A 23,042-nucleotide genomic window follows, 5' to 3' on the forward strand; every position below is an offset into this window, starting at 1 on the left:
TCCCTCGATTTCCAGTTCTTGGCCACCACAAAAAGAGCTGCTATAAATATTTTTGTACATGTGGGTTCTTCCCCTATATTTTGTGTTTAATTTTCTTTATAATTGCAGTTAGATGCTTAATTGATGCTTGTTAATTACACTACCTCTATTCTCATGGCTCTTCACATTCTCTTTAAGCTAAGTTATTGTTCTTTCCCTTTCCTGCTTTGTCTATTTTACCAGTAGCTGCTTGTTTGCTTTCCTTCCCCCCCCCCAAATTAGATTTTTGCTTACAGTCTTATTTTCCCATTGACCTCTGAGTTGCTATTTTCTATTGTATCAGCCCAATGTTAGCATTATACTCTGAGAGATCCTAATGTCTTTGACTTGGCTTTAAGAGATATGGAGGACTTTGGCTTCCTTTCCTGATTACTACTTACTTACTCCCCAGTGCATCTCAACTCCTAAGGTAAGTTCAATGCCAAGAGTTAGTTGAATGACAACATGTGACTGAGTGCTTTACTAGCAAAAAGAGTCAGCACCAGTGGGGAACCTAAGCATTAATTTTTATAGGATCATAGATTTAAAGCTGGAAGGGACCTTAAGAGAGGAGGAAACAGGCACAAAAATTTAAAAGATTTACACACTGGACCAGTAATACAGTGCCCTTCTCTCTTCCCCCCAAACCATACACAAGGATCCCTATGATCTGCTTGACTTGAAAAATCACATTAACATTATCTGTGTTCTATTGTATTTTTGACTTTGCTAAATATTTCCCAGTTACATTTTAATTTGGTTCACAGGGCAACGAAGGACCAAATGTTTGCTATCCCTGCTCTAGGTTACACAGCTAATAAATGGCAGAGCTGGAATTAAAGACAACTCCCCCAACTAAACCTAGGGCTTATTCTGCTACATGATTTTTCTTGAGTAGATTGAAGCAAACTCTTTTGAGGACCTTAATGTCTACCCCAGTACCCAGCTCATATAAGGTAATTAATAAGTGTTTGTTAAATTTATTTTGTTTAATGTCCTGAGGAGGTGGATAGTGAAGGAGCAGAGAAAGCACCTGGCTGGGTATGAGGTCAGTCACTTGAGGATCTGGGAGTCCGGTGAGGTCAGTGCTATTCTCAAGTTATGATCAAAGCCCAAACAAGAAGGAAAGTTCAATGAGTAAGAGGTAAGCTGATGAAGGATTAAGCAATGAGCAGAGGTACAAAAATGATAAAGTAGGAAAAAGAAAGTGATTTTTAGTGTGGGTTTGATGTACATTGATATCTGTCTAGGACCTGTTTTTCTTTAGCTTTCTGGGTCACTTTTACCTGATTTTGATACCTCTTTTTTTGGGGGGGGGGGGGGGGAGAAAGTTGAGGGTAGAGAGTAGAATGCTTATATAAGTTGCTTATTTTAAAAAAGTCTTCCTGTCTAAAATGTATTCCTTTCTACTTCCTAAAGAGAAAACTGCCAGACAGGTGAAAAATCTTTTCTTCAAACTAAAAGATGATTCTAAGTTTTTGGTAATTTTTAGAAATTGCAACTATGTGAAAAAGGCCCACCCTTCCTCTGGAAATTTTTCCAGGGTCCCCACAGTACCATACTTTTTTTTTAGAACAGAGAGATGAACATCCTGCCTCAGATACTAGCTGTGTGACCCTGGGCAAGTCACTTAACCACGTCTGCCTCAATTTCTTCATCTGAAAAATGGAGATAATAATAATTATAGTACTTACTACCTTCCAGGGTTGTTTTAATAAAATGAGGGATTTGTAAACCTTAAGTTGCTATATTAATGCTAGTTATTATTATTATGGCCCATTTCTGCCCACTAAAATTCCTTGTGGGCAGGCTACTTTAACAAAAAGAGAGAGAAAACAAAAGTCTTCTGATTTTTTACTGTTTGTTTTTTTTTTTTACTGTGAGATTTCTTTTCCCTGGTAATGTTAATGTAAGTAGATTACATTAGATCTTTATGGAGACCTATAGCCAGCTCTAGATAGGAGTAAAAGAAATGATTGAAATTCAGAGATCCGTTCTTACACATCATTTTAAGTGATTTATCTACAAGTGATTTTTAGTAGCTACTCACAAATAAGATAAATTACTGTTTCAACCTCATCTCCCTGCCCTTGCACACCCCCTAGTGGAGCCCTTGACCTTGTATCCCCTGACATTGCCACTGCCTGCCTTTATTTCAAAGAAGATAGTAAGTAAGCAGGTGCCGAAATGAGCTGGAATTTCTTGAGAGGTACTGTTCCATTCCAGATGGGTCATTGGATTTGAGATATCAACCTTGAGACTTCCTCTGCTATGGTATGAGATTTTAAAGTGCAAATTTGTGTGAGGGTGAAGGCCTAACTTTGCTTGGAACATACGGTAGTTCTTAACGAGCACTGACCTGCAGTTTAACATCAACCACCAGGGATTCTTTGGGGTTGGTCTTAAGCAATCTCAATGATGAATTTCTCTGCAGTCAATAATCTCTTTACAAACATCACGAGGAGCTGTCACTTGGTTTCTCTTTTCAATACTCTCTAGCTGTCTTGGACAAGGATTTGTTTTTTTTCTGTTTTTAAGTGTAAGGGGGAGAGAATGGCTTCAGAAACTTAAGCCATCATTTATTGTCTGCTTTGGCATTTATAAAAATGCTCCTAGTGGAGGGTTGTACTTTGTGGTAGGGGAGAAATGAATATGAACAGGATGATTCCCTTTATGTAATCTGGAATCTAGTAAGGGGTTTGGCAAAACTAACTGATGTATGTTAAATGAATTTTTAAAGGTGCAAACTAGTGCAGGGTGAGGGAAATAATTTTTAATTGGGAATCAAGATAAGCTTTGTGGAGGCTATGAAATCTGAGCTTGGTCTTAAAGGATGAGTAAGAATGAATAGAAGGCAGAAGTTGGTGAGAGAGCCTGAAGGAATAGAAACCAGTATGAAAACAGTATGGAGAATGGCACACCTGGAGAAAAGTACTGAGAATTATAACTGGAAAGATGATAATCAAGTTTAAGAGTCTTAAATCTAGGCCAAGGAATTTAAACTTTTGGCAATGGGGAGCAACTCAAGGAACATGGCTGCATCTAGATGTAACAAGTTTGGCATGAAGGACGGTTTTGAAGATACCAGAAAGCGGGAGCAATTAAAACATGATAGGTAGCACTAATGCAGGAACGTGGAAATTTGTTGTTGGGTTGTTTCAGTCATGAACCTATTCATGAACTGATTTGGAGTTTTCTTGGCAAAGATACTGGAGTGGTTTGCTAGGAAACTTCAGCTCATTTTGCAGATGAGGTAACTGAGTCAAACAGGGTTAAGTGACTTACCCAGGGTCACACAGCTAGTGTGTGAGGCCACATTTGAGCTCAATGAGTCTTCCTGACTGCAGGCCCCCTCCTATCCACTGTACCTTCTAGCTCCCCTGTGTTAGTTAGAGTAGTGGGAATGGAAAGAAAGCAACAAATAGATTTTTTTTTCACATTAGGACACAGACATCTGCTATTGATTTACTGCAGAAAATTCCTTCAGCCAGGTATACCTGGTGAATATCTCCCTCATAGTCATTGAGTGTTCTAGGGTAAGAACACCTTTCGGGTTGCCATGTGGGCCTGGTATCTTCACAAAAGTACAAGGGCATTTTCAGGTCCTTCACTTTCAGCTGGCCTGTGCAGCTGTGTTCCTGATTCAAGACAGGGCTTGCCCTGATGTGGTGATATTAACAAAAATCTGACTGAGGCGGGAGACAGAACAGGCATATAGATAACCCGCAACCTCAGGAAGGGAAAACTGATTTTGCTATCATCATCATCATATGAGTTGCTCTTCTCAGGCAAGCCTTTCTTTACCTTAGTGTTTGCTTCCAGGTAATTATAAAGAACACTGATAGAGATGGTTAGGTCTCCATTGTTGAAAGGGTATATCCTGTTCCAACCTTGAGCTCCAAATTTACGCCTCTCTGCCACCACCGCATGGAAATAACAGAGGGCAAACAGTATGCACTTAAATTCAATTTCCTTGGTGCACATTTCCAATGTATCCTAAGAAAGAAAAAGATATTTTAAAAAATGTCAGACACCCAAGTTTTCAATCTCTAGGTTTGACTAAACCACTCTTCTATAATAACAAGGGAAAAAAAGAAATAGAATTTTGCTTGGGAAGGGCACCAACTTATTTTGTTAGTAGAATCTTGGCCAAATACTTTACTAAGAAACTGAATGATCTGCTAATTGCCAGGCAAACCTCAATAATCTGTCTAATTGAAGGTGAAAGATGGAATGACCAGTTTGAAGCAGTCAGTGAAAAGATTGAAAAAGGACTGAAAGAGAAGATTCAGTTTTATTATTTTCAAGTACATATATAATAAGAAAACTCCAAGCAGTAATCAAGCTAAGAACTCTTTAATGTACCCGCCTCATAGATTTGTTGTGATGATTAACTGAGGTAGTGGCATATAAATGCTGGCTGTCATTGCTAATGAGTATAGAAGGATAATTTATATTTATCATGATTGATCAATTTTTGCATATAAAAAGTATGCCCTAGTGTTGTAAAAAGTCTGTCAAAATGAATCTAGCATTTTGTTAGTATTGTAATTGTGTTTCTGCCTTTCTTTGTATTTCCAGCAAGAACACAGTACCTGGTGAATTCTTGTTGTCTGACTGTAGTAAAACAGACTATTTGTTTGGCTAAACCTTTTAAAAAACATTTTTATTTGAACTCCAAAAAGCTTAGGCTTAAACCCAGACCAGGACAACCCCTACTCTTCCTTGCTTCCCCCCCCCCCCCTCATGGAAAAAGCCAGAGGGCTTGGGTCTAGTTCTGGCTCAGTCATCGGCTCACTGTGTAATTCATGGATTCGTTTTGTGCTTCAATTTTCTTCTGTAGAGAAAGAAGGGGGTGGACTAGGTCATCTTTAAGACCTATTCCATCTCTGACTTTCTGTGATTCTCATTTAATACCAGTCGGTGTAGTCTGAATCAATAAGGTTTTACTGAGTTGTCATTATTAAATGAGTTGTATCTGTGGCTACTGGAACAAACATGAGCATTGTTGGAAACCGATAGGCTTGGTCTTGTGTATTAGAGGCCAGAGCAAATGCTAACGTGCTCTTGAGTTGGATTTCTCCATAGGAAGGTGAGCAGGAAATGGGAAGCATCTTTGCACGTCACTTACCCTCCAGCCTCCTTCCTTCTGAACATGAAAACAGAGCAGGGGCCTGTTTTGGTTTCAGGGCAGTGAGGGTGACCAGTTCTCAACCTCTAGCCCTTCTTTCCCAAAGCTCAGCTTCCTGCCTGAAAACTCCAGGAAATAAAGCTAAGAAAGCAAGAGAGAAAATGGCCAAATGGAAGAGGAGGGGCTTGGACAGGAAATTAATGTCACTTGCCAGCTCCAAACAGAAGGTTATAGGAAAACTAATGGGAGGAGAAAGGGGGAGGGAGAGGAGATTACAACAATTCACAGAAGGCAAAAGTTTTTTAACCCATGAAACACAAAGAACAATTTAATTCTGAAGACTATATTTGCCCCTCTATGCAATTCTTTATTTTCTTCTGGGCCTCTGAGACACTCCAAAGAGCGGCTCCAGGACGACCAGTCACAAACTGCTCATACATAACAGACAACTCTGCATTTGGGGGCGTTGGCAGAAGTTTAGGAAGCAGGCAGCCTTGGCTGTTGGCATAGATCGATTTTTACAAAATACTGGTCACATGACATGGGCAAGGTGTGAAGACTCCTAGAAGCAAACATAGTAGGCAGTGGGGAGATGAGAGATGGATGAGCATCTCTAGCCATCTTGTTAGTTTCAAACCTTTATATCTCAACCCTTCCAGTGATGAAGAATATTTAGTTCCCTAATCACGCAGAGAAATCATTCATAGGATATAGAGTTGGAAGGAACCTAATTCCTAAACTCTAAATCAATTGACTGAGTTCTTTGAGAGCAAAAATATCTTTTTGCCTTTGTTTAAATCCCCAGTGTTTAGCACAGTGCCTAATGCATAGAAGGCATTTAATAAATGTTTGATGACTCACTCACTGACCCCTCCATTCCTACTTCTATAAAATGGGTGGGGGGAATGTCAGTGAGTGAGTCAATAAACAACCCCAAAGTCACATAGGGAGCAAGATACAGAGTCAGGATTAAAATACTGGGAAATAGGATCATGATTTTACAGAGAGAAAGGCCATAGGTCTAATTGATCTAACCCCTATCTTACTGATGAAGAAATTGAGGCCCAGGGAGGTTAAGCAATTTGTCCAAGATTGTCATATTGGAACTCAGGGTCTTCGTGTCCAAGGACACACAGTACTAAGGGTTAGAGTGGAGATTTGAACCCAGAGTCCATGCTTCTTCCACTGTAGTGAGTGATCTTCCTATTTATTCCACACTATTTTATAGAGTGTCTCCACTAAGGACTGTGGGAATCCAGAGAAAAACAAATAAACAAAAAGTACAAGCAGCTGATGACAAGTGGGATCATAACTCTGGAAAAAGTAAGTTACAATGGGAGTTCATGACAATGTAAGAGACATCGATATGTGATCAGTTGCTCAGTGAGAGGTAGAAGAACAAATGAATTCTGAGGAAGGAGAAGTTAATGTGGGTTTGGATAGAGAAGTCTTTATGGAATAGGGAGTATTGGGCTGAGCCTTGAAAAAGGTTCATAGATAGAAATAAATGGCATGACATTCACATTACAAACAAAGGCACAGGCAGAAATATACTATGTCTTCAGGAGATAGACCAGTGTAGGTAGAACAGAGGGAAATTATTTTGGAAGAGTAGGTTGGGGCCAAATTGTGGAAGGCCTTCAATGCCAAGCTAAGTAGTGTGAACTTTTTCCCCATAGGCAATAGAAAGCCACTGAAAGTGTTTTGGCATGATAGTAGTAACTTGGTCGAATAAGTGTTATAGAAAGACTGGCAGCAAGACTAGGTAAATGGTCTAGTCAAATAACGCTGAGCCCAAATGGAGGCTCTCATTAGATTCCTCTTATAGGATCATAGAGGAAGGGCTGAAAGAGGACTTGTGGCCTTCTATTGGTTTTTTTTGTTTGTTTGTTTTTTGTTTGGAAGGGGGAAGGCAAGGCAACTGGGCTTTGAGTGACTTGCCCAAGGTCATACAGCTAGTGTCAAGTATCTGAGGCTGGATTTGAACTCAGGTCCTCCTGCCTCCAGGGTTGGTGCTTTATTCACTGTGCCACCTAGCTGTCCCTGAGGCCTTCTTTTCTTTTTTTTTTTTTTAATATTTATTTATTTATTTTTGGTTTTTATTAATTTGTTATTTTACTTTGAGTTTACAAGATTCAGTTCCCTAGTTCTTTGAGTTTCAAATTTTCTCCCCCTTCCTTCCCTCCCCCCACCCCCCTTGGTGGCATACAATCAAGTACAAGATCTGCAAATAGTTTCACATTAGACATTAATCAGGTTATAATGAAGGATTGTATGGGATGGAATGAACTATGGGAAAGAGGAAACAAAACCAAACAATAAAGAGAAAGAGAGCAGGTAATTTGCTTCAATCCGCATTCAAACTCTGTTCTTTCTAGTTCTTTCTCTGAATGTAGACATCTCTCTCCATCATGAGTCTTTTGGAGTTTGCTTATACCTCTGCATTTTTGAGAAGAGTCCGGTCTATCAAAGTTGGTTGTCACACATACATTGTGTCTGTAATTGTGTACAAATTTTTCCTGGTTCTGCTCTTCTCACTCAGCATCAGTTCATATAAGCCTCTCCAGATAAATATGAAGTCCATGTGCTCCCTATTTCTTATAGCACAATAGTATTCCATTACATTCATATACCACAACTTGTTTAGCCATTCCCCAATTGATGGGCACCCCCTTAATTTCCAATTCTTTGCCACCAGAAAAAGAGCTGCTATAAATATTTTTGTACATATGGGTCTTCTTCCTGCTTTTATGATCTCTTTGGGATACAACCCTAGAAGTAGTATTGCTGGGTCAAAGGATATGAAATTACTTATAGCCCTTTGGGGATAGTTCCAGATTGCTCTCCAGAATGGTTGAATCAGTTCACAACTCCACAAGCAATGTATTAGTGTTTCAATTTTTCCACATCCTCTCCAGAATTTATCATTTTCCTGTTTTGTCATCTTAGCCAATCTGACTGGTGAGATGTGGTACCTCAGGGTTGTTTTGATTTGCATTTCTCTAATCAATAGTGATTTAGAGCATTTTTTCATATACTTATAGATATCTTTAATTTCTTCCTCTGAGAACTGCCTGTTCATATTCTTTGACCATTTATCAATTGGGGATGAGGCCTTCTTTTCTATTCCTCTTATTTTACAGTACAAGTTTACTCATTCTTCTTTATGTCCAGGACATATGTTGTGTGATGTCTGACTTGGAGTCTCTGGTCTTGGAACAGAGTGAAGCAAAATGGCCCTGTGGGAATCCAACTCTATCAATCAGTCTATCAGTCAGTCAACAAACATTTATTAAATACCTCAGAAAAATTTATACTTTATCCTGAGGCAAGAGAGAGCCGCTATAGTTTATTGAGTAAGGGAGTGAAATGGTCAGATATTTATTTTTGGGAAAATCACTCAGGCAGCTGGGTAGAGGATGGACTGGAGAGGCAGAAGACCAATTAGGAAGGCATTGCTAGAGTCCAGGATCAACTAGGGTGATAGCTTTCAAAATATGGAGAAGGGGATGAATGCTAGTGATGTTGCTGAGATAGAATTAACAAGCATTGGCAAGTGAGTGGATATGTAGGGTAAACAAAAACAAAGGTAAAACCCTGGAAAATGAGGACAGTGAGGACCTTGTTGGAAATAGGGAGGTTGGTCTTGTTCCAGTAACCAACTGAGCTAATCAGATCAATCCTAAGTAATGCCCACCATTAGTAGTTTCCCATAATAAACATATATTATGTCTGTGTATACAGGTTGTCCCAAAGGTCTCAGTGCAGTTTTAGCCTGTTACAAGTTTTAAGCTATTTGTTATTTAGTTGACATTAAATAGCTAAACTACAAAACTATAGAGCTTAATGACAAAATAGTTAAGCACCAAGACTTTTGGGACAACCTGTATATGCTCAAAGTACAAAAATACACAACTGAGGGAGTCAGTTCCATTGCAAAATATTTTGCTTTCCAAAGTGATTCCCCTAAGGATTGCTCCTTTAAATAACAAGCTCTCCTGCTGCATTAGAAGTGATTCACTTTTCTAAAATTCTCATTACACAAGCTTTAGGTCCATGTCTATTTTGTGATGCAAGGCATGTGTTGTGCTTATTTATATACAGACCAGTGTGTGTGTGTGTGTGTGTGTGTGTGTGTGTGTGATATTCAAGGCCAGTATGTTGGTGACTGGTGAAGGGCAGTGAGGAACTTCACCAAAGTCTTAGAGACTGCATTTAGTGTCCAGGGATGGAAGAGAGAGTAGAGGGAGAAGAAGCCTGACAAAAATTAGTCCTACCTGTGTGAAGAGGTCCAAGGCTTTGTGCAGGTTGGCATGCATGCCAGTAGGGGGCTCATTTGTGATTTTTATGGCATTTTCCAAGAGGCCCTGTGGTATGATGTGAAATTCAGGGCTGGGGGCTGGTTCTGCACTCATGTATACTCGATAGTCATCATGGCTTCCCGTGCTGTATCTCTCTACCTTCTTATCCAGAGTGCTCAGCCACTTGGCAACAAGATGGATGTTCTACAAGCAAAATCAGATTGATTGGTTGATTGATTGATTGATTTTCCTCATTCCCGTCTATCTCCCCATTCCCTCTCAGTGCATCATATTTTCCTTTTTGGGTTTTTTTTTGCCAAGCCCTAGCCTAACTTTTTTTTTTTCACCTTTAAGCTCTTGGATCAAGTTGATACAAACTAATTTAATAAATATGATTATCTAAAATCTTTCATATGAAAAGGGATGCCTTACTGGAGAAGCCAAGTTTCCCATTAAGTACCTGCAGAATGACCCAGTGCCCTTCCTCAGATGCCACATCCAGAGCATTCTCAGCTACCACCTCTTGTCCCTGCCCCAGGGACACATTATGGATTTTCCCATTGTCAATGGTAAATCCCAACTTTTTTCCTGAGGGAAAGAAAAACAGGAAAACCATAGGGCTGGAAAATTTCCAGAGGTTGAGGGCATAGTTATCAACAACAAAAGGTTCCACAGATGTTGTTGTTGGGAAGTACTTACCTAATGCTTCCACATCTTTTAGAGGGTCAACCCCTGGAGAAAGGATGAAGAAGATTGGGGTAGAAGGGCTGCTCTCCTCATAAGACTTGGAAAACTCAACACTCCGTCCTTCCACGTACTTGGTCCCCATCTTCTCCTCCACAAAGTTTCTGAAGAACAAGTTCTTCATTTTATTATGAAAAGAGAGGTCACAGAATGCTCTGAGATCAAGAGGGGAGTTGAGTAGATTGTGACAACATGGACCAAAGGTTAGAGGGCCCTTTACTCAGTCGATTCTGAAGCAAGAGTACATTTGACAGGAGGAAAGAGGTGTCTGTTCTATGAGAGGGTTGAGGACTGTGAGGGTTTGGGCCTGGTTTTATTTTGAAAGGCATATAAATTCAGTTCTGTGAGATTACATGGAGGCAAATTTGTAAACATGTAAATTGAAATGATGTTAAACCTCAGGGCACTTCTGTACCAAATGACACCATGGAGCTATGTGCCCATCCAAATATGAGAGACTAAATTTAGCATCACAGTAGCCAAGTCCCTAATTAATTTAAGTGGGTCATAGGTTTATGAATAATCCAGATTGAAAAAAATTGTTCTTTGATTTCTAATAGTAATATAACGCTCATTTTAGGCATACAAAGCCCTGAATGTACTTGATCTCTTCAGATCCATCTGCTCTAATAGGTGCCAGTCTTGGTGAACAGCCTGGATAAAAGGCATGGTAAGAGAAAAAGCTAACTCTCAGTTCTCTGAAAAGAAGAAATAATGATAGATGACATTTATACAGTGTTTTAAAGTTTGTAAAGCAATATATATATTTACATGTTTATATACATAACATGTACACAAATACATATATATGAAGACAATGCACCCATGTATATAGATACGCATGCATCTACATAATATGTGCCATGTTTGTATGGCTGTGTATATATATATTATATATACATGTGTATATATGTGTATATTTATAAAAATCCCATTTTATCCTCACAGCAAAGTAGGCGCTGTTTTTATCCTAGTCTTACATAACAGGAAATGGAGGCTGAGAGAGTAAATGACTTGTCTATGGTCTCAGAAAAGTGAGTGTCTGAGACAAGATTGGAACCCAGTAATAAAAAGAAAGGCCTAAAACATAAGCCCTAAAACATCCAGAGCAGCATTTTTTTTTTTGCAGTAGTAAAGAACTGGAAACAAAGTAAATGCCCATCAGTTGGAGAATAGCTAAACAAGTGTGGTACATGAATGTGTGGGAATATCATTGCCTTGTAAGAAATTATGAACATGATGAATACAGATAAGCATTGAAAGACTTTTATGAACTGATGCAAGGTAAAGTAAGCAGAATCAGGAAATATATACACAATGACTACAACAATGTGAATAGATAGAACAAGGACAACATAATTGAAGCAAAGCTGCAAAATTCTGATGCATCCTATTGTGTGATATGATGGAGTGATAGATTTAAGATCAGGTGACATGAGGGGCGGGCAGGTGGTGCAGCGAGTAGGAGCACCGGCTCCAGTGTCAGGAGGACCTGGGGATCAAATCCAGGCTCAGATACTTAGCACCACACCCAGAAATACCTGGCCATGTAACCTTGAGCAAGTTACTTAAACCCAATTGCTTAGGGGCGGCCAGGTGGCTCAGCAAGTGAGAGCACCGGCTCTAGTGTCGTGATGACCTGGGGATCAAATCCGGGTGCAGCTGCTTGGCATCACACCCAGAAATACCTGGCCATGTAACCTTGAGCAAGTTACTTAGCCCCCATTGCTTTAAAAAAAAATCAGGTAATATGAGTTCAAATCCTGGCCCTGAAATTTACTACCAGTACAATTTAAACTCTCTGGTTCTCATTTTCTTCTCTCTCTTTTTTTTTTTTTAAAGGCAATGGCATTTAGTGACTTACCCAGAGTCACACAGCTAGTAACTCTGAATTTGAACTCAAGTCCTCCTCCTGACTCTAGGACCCATGCTGTGTTCACTGAGCCACCTAGCTGCCCCTCTTCATCTTTAAAATGACTTTCTGAGTTTCCTTCAAGTTCTAAATCCTATGATCTTATGATTCATTCACAGGTGCTCCTTATCAGCTTCCCAGTTCTTTGTTTCACTAGGGGAATTTGCTGGGCTGTGACAACACTTGCATTTCTGCTTCCTTGGAGAAATGACTTGCTGGCATAACTTTTTCTGTTATTCATTTATATATTGTTACGCTATTTCCCCTCATTTTGGTAGGGAGGTTCAAAAACTTTTTTTAAACTATGGGTTTAATATAAAAACAGTGTGCTAATGTCTGTTACATTAAGAGATTGGGGGTAGAACACACCAGGACCCTACATCAGAAATGAATTCCAAAAAGTCTACCAGCTCCAGGGTTGGAGGGGAGAGAATATTTAGATGAAAGCAGAACTGCAACCAGTGCTGGTGGCAAACCGGCTGGTCTTGGTTATATTCATCCTTCAGGGTGTGGGAGTTGCCAGGTAAGGTTCTGTCTGGGGAGCTTAAAGATACCTCAGCTCCCTCCCATGGTCAACTGTTTCTTTGCATTCCCCTCTCTATTTTTTTTTTCTGTGTGGCCCTTTTGGCTACTGAGGGTGGTAACTAGGAGCCCATATGACATCAGTGTTCCTTCATTTGTCTGTGAGTTCATATTTGGATCCTGTGATGCTCTGGACCCCAGACAATACAATGAACACTGGGATGGGACAATGCTGACAACAATGAATAAATAATTTTAGAGGTCTTTTGGCCAAAATCTTTTTTTTTTTTTTTTGCTTTTTGGAGTTAAGTGACTTGTTTTTTGGGGTTAAGTGACTTGCCCAAAGTCACACGGGTTAATAAGTATGTCAAGTGTCCGAGGCCAAATTTGAATTCAGGTCCTCCTGACTCCAGGGCTGGTGCTCTATTCACTGTGCCACCTAGCCACCCCTAAAATCTCTTCTAAAACATTCAATTTAGGGTAACCAGAATTACCCTTATGGCTTCACATAGGTGGTGTAGTTTATAGAGCACTGGACCTGGAATCAGGAAGAGCAGAGTTCAAATTCTACTTACAACTCTTATTAGCAGTGTGACCCTGGACAAGTCACTTCCTCATCAATAAAATGAAGATAATAATAGTACCTATACCATTGGGGTGGGAGTAGGAAAGTGATTGTTGTGAGGATCAAATGAGATGATACATGTAAACCGTTTTGCAAACCTTTAAAATACTAGAGAAATCCAGGGCCTTTCCCCAATGGTGTTTTCAGTTTAAGGAAACAGCCTCTAAAAAGTTACATAAAATCAGACTGGATGATTCCAGAGTAGGAGGGCTTCCAAAATTTACCTAAGTCTCTTTCCCTAGCTTCTAGGCAGGATAGAACCTAAACTAATCTTGCAAACAGTTTCTTGCCCACTTAACCAAAGTAATTAACAATTCTTTCAAATGTACTGCCATCTCTCAATTAACCACATATAAACTGCACAGGTCAATCAGACCCAATGAGATACATATGTAAAACACTTTTCAGAATTTAAAGCATTGTATAAATGCTTTATAATAATTATAAGTAATTATTATATAATAATAATTATTTATCTGACCTAAATCAAACATATTTAGAAAGGTAAATATGCTTCCTCTAAAACTTCATATTCCCCAGTCTTAAGAGCATTGATTTGAGAGTAAAAAAATTACGTATAATTTAATTTATTTGGATAATTGTGTCCTTCTTGGCTGGAGGATGGGGTGGTACAACAATCCTCATGATCACTATCATAATACATAACATTCTTCTAACACTTCATACAAAAGCTTTCACAAAATTCAGCTTAATTCTTTTTAAAAATTTATTTTATTATATATTCTTTTTTTAAATTTTGTTTAGATTAATTTGCTTGTTTCCTTTTAGTTTACAGGATTCAATTCCACAATTCCTTGAGTTTCACATTTTGTCTCCCTCCCTCCCCTCCCCCCATGGGGGCATATAGTCAAGTATAGGATCTGTAAATACTTTCACATTATACATTAGTCAGGTTATGAAGACGGATTGTACCAGTTGGAATGAAAAATGGTAAAGAGGACATAAAACCAAACAAGAGAAGGAAAAAGATCAGGTATTTTGCTTCCACCTGGATCTCAGTTCTTTCAGCTTATTTAATTTTTTTTAAGCTTATTTAATTTTTAAAAGAGACTTTTAGCACTAATAGGAAACTGCTATGTAGAATCTCCTTAGCAATAAGCTTCTTGAGGGCAGGGTTTGATTTTGTATCACCAGAGATTACCACAATGCCTTGCACAAAGTAGGCATTTAATAAATGTGGGCTAATACAATTTAGAACTGGAATGGACCATAGAGATCATCTGGCCAAAGCCCCTTATTTTACAGAAGTGGAATGAGGTCCAGACAAGTTGACCTGCCCTTGGTGAAGGCCATACTGGCAGTTAAGTAGCAGAATGGGGATTCATGCTAAGGTCCTGACCAGAACTAGTGCCAGAGACTATTATTAAATTTTCTTTTTTTTTTTTTTTTGCTTTTTTCTTTTTGGAGGGCAATTGCCCAAGGTCACACGGCTAGTTGTTTTGTGTGTGTGTTAAGTGTCTGAGGCCGAATTTGAACTCAGGTCCTCCCAACTCCAGGGCTGGTGCTCTATTCACTGCACCACCTAGCTGCCTCCTATTATTAAATTTTCAGTGTGAGTGTTTATGACTTAGAGATCGGCTTGATTTCTTGTTTTGTTGATTGTCTAGACCTAAGAAAGTGATGGTGAAAATGTCAATAATATAGATTAAGTTTAAAGGTGGATACACTGCCCTCACACCAACTCATTGTTAATAATTTACCAGCACACCTTTGACCCTGTGGCTCTGGAGCCCTTTTCTGGAACTGTTTCCTAGAGACCCCACTGCTGCCACCAACAAGATCAAGTCAAGCCCTCCCTATTTGCTTGCCAAACCTAGTTTGTCCAACTTTGACTCTTGCCTAGTTATGTTACACAACTCACTAGCTCTTTTCTATAATCCCAGATCACTTACCAACTGGGGTCCAATATTTTATCATATTGTATCCCTAATATGCTACTAAATGAAATATTTCAGGAAGAGAAATATTCATCCACTTTTAAGGAAACTCCTTGAAATAGACAGATGGCCACTTGGCTTCTTCTCAGATTCCACTCATCCTCTTTCCAGAAGCCAAGTAGACATTCTGCTTTAGGACCAGTTTAATTAAACACAGTCTGGCAATGAAGTGACTTTTCTTTTTAACGAGTTGGACCCTCCTCACAGATTCCCGTCCCTCAACTGGAGATAAAAATAATTCTGGCTAGCTGAATGGTTTGAGATTTCTACTTTACCAAAGGGGGAATTCTAGCATGTAAATTGGTGTTTTGGGGAAATTTGGTCGCCTGTATTCTACCAGGAAAAATGATTAAGGAAGTTGTCAGTAGATAGGAAGACTGGTCTCAAATACCAAGGTCTCTTAACTGGCTTTAAGTACTAGAATTTGATCAAATTAAATCTCTCCTTTCTTACTTGTCCTCTCTTGGTAGAACAATGCATTATTAATGATTGAGTTATCTTTTAACAAAAGGGGAAACTGATGAAACAGACCTCATCCAAAGTCCTTCACAAATACCCAACTCCCCTCTTACCGCCTCCGCCCCCCCCCCCCCCACTGGTTTATTTCAGTTGCTCTTTCTGGAGGGGAAACTGGTACATGGTCGAATACTCCTTAGAATTATTTGTGTGAAAGAAGAGACTAAACAAGAAAAATCCAAAAGAAATGGGAATCTGGGTAGCTGCAGCCATTCTCCCTAATCTGGGAGGGATTTCATAGATAGTAAGGTATAGTACTGGGGAAATGGCTTAATACAGGACTGGAACAGTTTGTCTTGCAAATCAGGACAGATCCACATTTATTTTGAAGTAGAGAAGTGGGTCTGAATTCAGAAATGCCTGGGAAGACCTCTATGAACTGATGCATTATGAAGTAAGCAAAATCAGAAGAACAAGAGACACCAGTGGCTACAATGTAAATGGAAAGAACAATAGCAGCAGCAGTAAATATAACCACAACCCCCAAGAAACTGAATGTTTTTTCATTTCAAGGGGCAGCTAGGTGGTAAAATGGATTGAGACTGAAGTCAGGAAATCATCCTGAAATCAAATCTGCCCTGAGAAACTTACTAGCTGTGTGAGCCTGGAAAAGTCACTTAACCCTGTTTGCCTCAGTTTCCTCATCTGTAAAATGAGCAGCAGGAGGAAACAGCAAACCACTCCAGCATCTTTGCCAAGAAAACCTCAAATGGGGTCATGAAGAGTCGGACATGACTGAAAAACAACTGAACAATGGCAACAACAACAACAAATGTCAGCATAAGGGCAAAACTTGGTCCTGAAAAAGAGTGAATTGAGTGTACCTCACTTTCCTTTTTGAAGAGCTAGAGGATTACAGGCAGATGTGGAATACTGCGTACAAGTACTATCAGGCATGGGTGATATGTTGGTTGGTTTCTCTGAATTCCTATTTTCTCTTGTACAATGGAGGGGCCCCAGGGCAGGGGATGGTGAGGGTAGGGAGAGTGAAAAAAGATATATCAATCAGTCAACAAGCATTTATTAATTATTTACTATGTGCCAGGGTCTGTGCTAAGTGTTCAGGATACAAAGAGAAAGCAAAAAATCAATTCTCAAGGACCATGTGTAAATCAGAGCACAAGATGAATTCAGGATAGAAGGGAAAGGTGATATAAAACAACCAAAAATAAGAATTTTTAAATTGAAGATTGAAAAAAAAAATAAAACAATTAAGAACCGGAAAAAAATGGAACTAGGTCTGTTTCAGAAAAATGAACTTTTAAAAACCCCACAGTTGTTTTCATTGAGTCACTAAAAGAGTTAAAGTTTCTAATGCTGAATGTAGGGAAAATGCCAGTTTGATGAAAATTTGGTGAAAAAAATGTGGTGGATTCAGTGAATTGCAGACTCAGTTGCAGTCAACACTACAGAATAGCAGCCCAGAAAGCAAATGTGATCTTTGGTTACATTTATGAGGATGTAGTGATGTATCTTGGGCCTGTACTTGGGCCTAATTGGACCATTTCCTGGAGTTTGGGAAAATCCTGACAACTGGAAATTATTCAAAGGAGGGTGAATGGGATGGGGAGAGGACTAGGCTTAGCTAAGTCTATCATGCCATGTGAGGAAGGGTTGAAGGAGCCTGGAATGGAGGAGGGAAGATTTAGTGGGACCATGGAATTGCTAAGAAAGATTCATCTTGTTCGCTTGGCTCCAGAGGGCAGAACTAGGAACAATGGTGGGAAGATGCAGAGAGGCAGATTTAGGCTCATGTAGGAAAATTTGTTTGTTTTGTTTTGTTTTGAAACTGGGTCTCCCTACCTCACCTAGCCTGGAAGTGCAATGGCCATTCATGGGGCTGATCCTATTACTGATCAGCATGAAAGTTCCAACCTGCTCCATTTCCAAACTGGGTTGGTTTGCCCCTTCTTAGGCAGCCTGATGCCTTCCACTCCTCCCTAGGGTTCACCATATTGGTACCAGACTTAGTGAGGACAGCTGACTAGCTTTAGTTCTGATATGGATCAGAACTATCATACTCAAGTGATCCACCTGCCTCAACCTATTCAACAGAGGGATTACAGGCATATATTACCATGCCTTACCCCCATACACACACATCTATCTCCTCATCTCTCTATCCTTTCTCCCCCTTCTTCCCTCCTTCCATCTCTCTCCTTCCCTCCCTCTAGCTCTGTTAGTGTTGTCCAAAAGTGAAATGGGCTCAGGAGGTGGTATTGGATAAGATGTGAGCACCTTTTTATCTGAGGCAGCTAGGTGGCTCAGTGGATAAGTGCTGGGTCTGGAGTCAGGAAGATCTGACTTGAAATTTGGCCTCAGATACTTACTAGCTATGTGACTCTGGGCAAGTCACTTAAGTGATTCTGTTTGCCTTAATCCCTTGGAAAAGGAAATGGCAAATCACTCCAGTATCTTTGCCAAGAAAAATGCCATTGGACAGCACTGGTGTACTATGGTTCCGGGGGTCACAAAGAGTGGGACATGATTGAATAACAAAAACCTTTCCCCAGTTATCACAGATGTTGTAGATAGGGTTCAAGTTTGGGCGAGGCAAGACACATTTTAAGTAACATTCCAACTCATAGTACAATAGAGAGTGCTGTATTTATCATCTGAGAACCTAGGTTCAGATCCTGACCCTACTACTCACTGCCTTTGTGACCTTAGGCAAGTTATTCACCCTCTCTGTTCATCAGTTTCCTTACCTGTAAAGATGACCTGTGAAATTCTGTCCAGCTTGAAATCTATAAGCTTTTGAGATTCTATGATTCTCTCCCTGCCATATATACCATTAAAAACAACACCAATGGGGCGGCTCGGTGGCACAGTGAATAGAGCACTGGCCCTGGAGTCAGGAGGACCTGAGTTCAAATGTGACCTCAGACACTTAACACTTACTAGCTGTGTGACCTTGGGCAAGTCACTTAATCCCAATTGCCCTGCCTTTCCCCCTCCAAAAAGACAAAAAAATTTAAAAAGTAAAAAAGTTATCTTTCTTCCCGGATATCAGGTATATTCTTTATCTGGATTAGTGCAACACTAACAGTCATATTTATACCCTAGCCAGCCTGATCTGTTATGAGTGACAGCTAGAGGGATTGAGGTTAGCTGTCAGAAGGAATTTATCCACTCTCATAGTTTTGAGGTATTAGTGGGTTACATTGTATCTCTGGAGATTTTTGTAAATATTTAAATGTTCTCTTATCTAGAGATTTAGGCATGAACTAGTTCCATCCCCTCCCTAGTCTGGGATCCAGGACTTTGATTCTGGCAAGTTCATAAATTTATATCCCTTCCAACTTCTAAGTCATACCTTCTTTTGGGGTGGAAACACCTATAATTGTCATGTTTCACCTAGAGAAAAGAAGTCGGGAGCCAGTGGATAGATTACTGGGCCAGAAGTCAGGAAGACTCCTCTTCCAAAGTTCATATCTGACCTCAGACACTGAGTGACCCTGGGCAAGTCACTTATCCCCGTTTGCCTCAGTTTCCTCATATATAAAATGAACTGTAGAAGGAAAGGGCAAACTACTCCAGCATCTTTCAGAAGAGAACCCCAAATGGAGTCACTAAGAGTCAGACATGATTGAAACTACTGAACAACAACATATAGAAAGAAGAGTAGACTTATTCTGTGTGCCCCCAGAAGGCAGAAACAAAATCAATGGGTAGAAATTATAAAGAGGTAAATTTAGACTTGATATCAGGAAAATTTCTCAACAGTTAGATCTGTCCAGAATTGGAACAGGCCAACTGGAGAGAAGGGGAGGTGTTCCCCTGCTTTGAGGTGTTCAAGGAGAAGCTGGACCACCACTTGTTTTGTTATGGTTGTTATAGAGAAGATTCCTCAAGTTCTGAGTTTCTATAATGATATTAGAAGGAATGAATGGGTGAAGGACAGTATTACTTCATCCCCTAGAGATGCTCATGGCAGCCACTAAACCATTCAAATTTTTGGTCAGGCTTTGGCTAGAATTCAGGTTGGATGGGAGTCTGGTTACATACTTGACTGCGTAGGTCATTCTATCTGGTCTCATACACCTCATCATGCAGAGTTTTTGTAGTGCAGTTTTATTTTTCCATTCTTTTGGAAATATTTCCTTTTCTGGGGCTTCAGATTCAACAAATTTTTTCCACCGTTTAGCAGATCCTTCAATGTCACTATCCAGATTTCTGAATTCATCCATATCTGAGAGGACCTGGGAATGCATGATAACAACTCATTTAATTTCATTCTTAGAAAAGGTTATTCAAATATGTCTATTTGTCAATGGTCTCTTATTCATGACCCAGTATTTGCAAAGAATTGTGCTGGGAGCTTGGGGGAGATACTTAAAATAAATTCCAATTAAATATCTCCTTCACCTAGAAAAATTCATTTTTTTCAGTTGGACACTTGGATCTCAGTGCTCGTTTGGGATGAAAAGACCAATGGTTTCACAATTAAAACTATTACCTGGTTTTATTTTTCATTGAGGACAAATAGTAGGGAAATGGCCCTGAACTATAAAACTATATATATATATATATATGAGGGGAGAGACTGTTTAATTTTTGCCTTTGTATCTCCTGTTCTTGGCTTGTACTTATTAAAAGTTTGTTGAATTTAATTGCACTGGATTAAAATTCAATAAGAGAAAGCAGACCAGGAAGAATAAAAATTTGAAAACCTGAAGAGAAATGACTTTGATAAGGAAAAAGAGTTATCTAAAAAGACTGCCATGAATATACAGGTGACTCATCAATCAACTTAGATATTTTACAAGTCATATGTATAAGAGAGATTGAAAAGCAAGGGTGGGTAATAGAAGGTAAATACCAAATCAACGCTTTGTCCTACGAGAATACTATCAGGCACACCAAACTGCCAAATGAGCCAAAGGGGACTCAGAATGTTGAGAACAAATGTTGTGTTTTTTTTTCTTTAAGCTATAATTGAGTGAAAAGATGGCAAAGACTGCTGCTAGTGGTAGATGGGATAATGATAACAGACAACAAAGGAAAAACAGAACTATTCAACTTTTCCCTTGCTTCTTGTTTCCCTGTTAAGGAGAATAATCATTGGATTGGATAGGAGAGAATAAAAATGGTTAATAAGAAGCTGAAAACCAAGATAAGTAGGGAGAGGGTGAGAAAGGTACCTAGCAGCCTGCGCTTGATAAATATAAGTCAGAAGGCTCAGACAAGCTACATTATAGAGTATAAAGAAGCAGTGAGTGGGGGGCGGAGTCAAGATGGCAGAGTAGAAACAGGACCTCTGCGTGGCTCCAGCTTCTACCTTCCCCAATCCATGTGAAAGGGGACTCTAAACAAACTTTGGAGCTGCATAACCCACAAAATGACACAGAGAAGCTAACCTCCCACTGAGGACAGCCCAGCAGGCTGGCAGGAATCAGCTAGCCCAGCGCTTTGGGAGCTGAGCCCAGGACTATGTGAACCTGAGGTTTTAGCCCCAGGGCGGGCCTGACCAACCACCAGCTGGAGTGACTTCAGATCACCAGCTGCTGTGGCCATTTCCAGATTTATCAACACCTAGATGCTAAGGACAAAGTGCAGTGTGGACTTTGGGACCAGTAGTTGGGAGTTTGTCGGCTTCTGCCCCCGGGGTGAGAAGCTGCTGATATGCTATGGCCCTGCAGCCAGCACAATGTTGCAGCTTTAGCTCCTAGCCTGCAGACTGTAGGGGGACCAAGCAACCAGTCTGAGGGGTAATCACTCTTGCTTTAACCTGCTTAGATCTGGATTGCAGTCTAGGGTGGAGGTCCTGGGGTGTGTGACCAGCTTGCCAGAGTGTGTGGAGGCCTCAGAGAGGGCACCCATCTAATACCTCCGGCAGCTGAGTGGGACAGAAACTCCCCTGTCTGGTGGCAGAGTCCTACTGCGGCAAAAAGCCCAGGGGTCGGGGGGCGGAGCCAAAATGGCGGACTAGAAGCACGACCCTCCCGCAGCTCCGGCTTCCACCCTCCCCAATCCATGTAAAAAGGGGACTCTAAACAAACTTTGGAGCTGCAGAACCCACAAAATGATACAGAGAAGCTAACCTCCCACTGAGAATAGCCCGGCAGGCCGGCAGGAATCGGCCAGTGCAGCGCTCTGGGAGCCGATCCCAGCCCCACATCGAGGCTTTAGCCCCAGGGTGGGCCTGACCAGCCGCCAGCCAGAGGGACTCCAGATCAGCAGCAGCTGTGGCCGTTTCCAGATTTATCAACACATAGATGCGAAGGACAAGGTGAGAGGCCAGTGCATTCTGGACTTTGGGACCCAGTAAGTGGGAGTGCGTGGCTTTTACCCCCGGGGCGAGAAACCGCTGAGACGCCGGCACAGCCTGCCAGCGCCATGTGGCGGCTTCAGCTCCTGGCCTGCAGAGTGTAGGGGGACCAAGCACCAGTCTGAGGGGTCATAGCTCTTGCTTTAACCTGCTTGGATCTGGATTGCAGTCTAGGGTGGAGGTCCTGGGGTGTGTGTCCAGCTTGCCAGAGCGTGTGGAGACCTCAGAGAGGGCACCCATCTAATACCTCCGGCAGCTGAGAAAACCCCAGCGTTTGGGACAAAAACTCCCCTGTCCTACTGTGGCAAAAAGCCCAAAAGTCAAATCATTGAGTGGCAAAATGAGCAGGCAAAGGAAACAAAGCAGACAGAAGATTCCAACATTACACTCCTATTTTGGGGATAAGAAAGAGCAAGGCATGGAACAGGAGGAAATCAGTGAAGTCAGAACTCCTGCACCAAAAGCTTCAAAGGAAAATACAAGCTGGTTACAGGCCATAGAGGACCTTAAGAAGCAGATAAGAGAAGTGGAGGAAAAATTGGGAAGAGAAATGAGAACAATGCAAGAAAATTATGAAATGAGAGTCAACAGCCTGACTGAAGAAAATAATACCTTAAAAAACAGACTGACTCAAATGGCAAAGGAGGCTCAGAAAGGCAATGAGGAGAAGAATGCCTTAAAAAGTCGAATTTGCCAGATGGAAAAAGAATCTCAAAAGCTCACTGAGGAGAATCATTGCTTCAGAATTAGATTGGAGCAAATGGAAGCTAATGACTTTATGAGAAATCAGGATGCTGTTAAACAGATCCAAACAAATGAAAGAATAGAAGGCAATGTGAAATATCTCATGGGAAAAACCACTGACCTGGAAAATAGATCCAGGAGAGATAATTTAAAAATTATTGGACTGCCTGAGAGCCATGACGAAAGTAAGAGCCTGGAAAGCATCCTCCAGGAAGTTCTCAAAGAAAACTGCCCTGATGTTTTAGAACGAGAGGGCAAAATAGAGGTTGAAAGAATCCACTGATCACCTCCTGAAAAAGA

General features: G+C 40.5%; 2 protein-coding genes across 4 annotated transcripts in view; one reads left to right on the plus strand and one right to left on the minus strand.

Annotated features, from left to right (window-relative positions):
* The window catches only part of PGS1 (phosphatidylglycerophosphate synthase 1), a 108,062-nt gene that overhangs the window by 50,112 nt on the left and 34,908 nt on the right, over positions 1 to 23,042 (plus strand). The gene's annotated exons all lie outside the window — the stretch shown is intronic.
* DNAH17 (dynein axonemal heavy chain 17) overlaps positions 1 to 23,042 on the minus strand; it is a 280,684-nt gene that overhangs the window by 5,989 nt on the left and 251,653 nt on the right. The window contains exons 70-74 of the mRNA XM_069076039.1: positions 19,736 to 19,929; positions 10,150 to 10,298; positions 9,911 to 10,038; positions 9,427 to 9,654; positions 3,823 to 4,014 (exon numbers count right to left, since the gene is read on the minus strand). Coding sequence (XP_068932140.1) covers positions 3,823 to 4,014; positions 9,427 to 9,654; positions 9,911 to 10,038; positions 10,150 to 10,298; positions 19,736 to 19,929 — 891 coding nt within the window. The remainder of the gene's footprint in view (positions 1 to 3,822; positions 4,015 to 9,426; positions 9,655 to 9,910; positions 10,039 to 10,149; positions 10,299 to 19,735; positions 19,930 to 23,042) is intronic.

Source organism: Petaurus breviceps, unplaced genomic scaffold, assembly GCF_028583685.1.
Source record: "Petaurus breviceps papuanus isolate PSGF00001 unplaced genomic scaffold, PetGlider_PUasm1.0 90925, whole genome shotgun sequence".
NCBI classification, from domain to species: domain Eukaryota; kingdom Metazoa; phylum Chordata; class Mammalia; order Diprotodontia; family Petauridae; genus Petaurus; species Petaurus breviceps.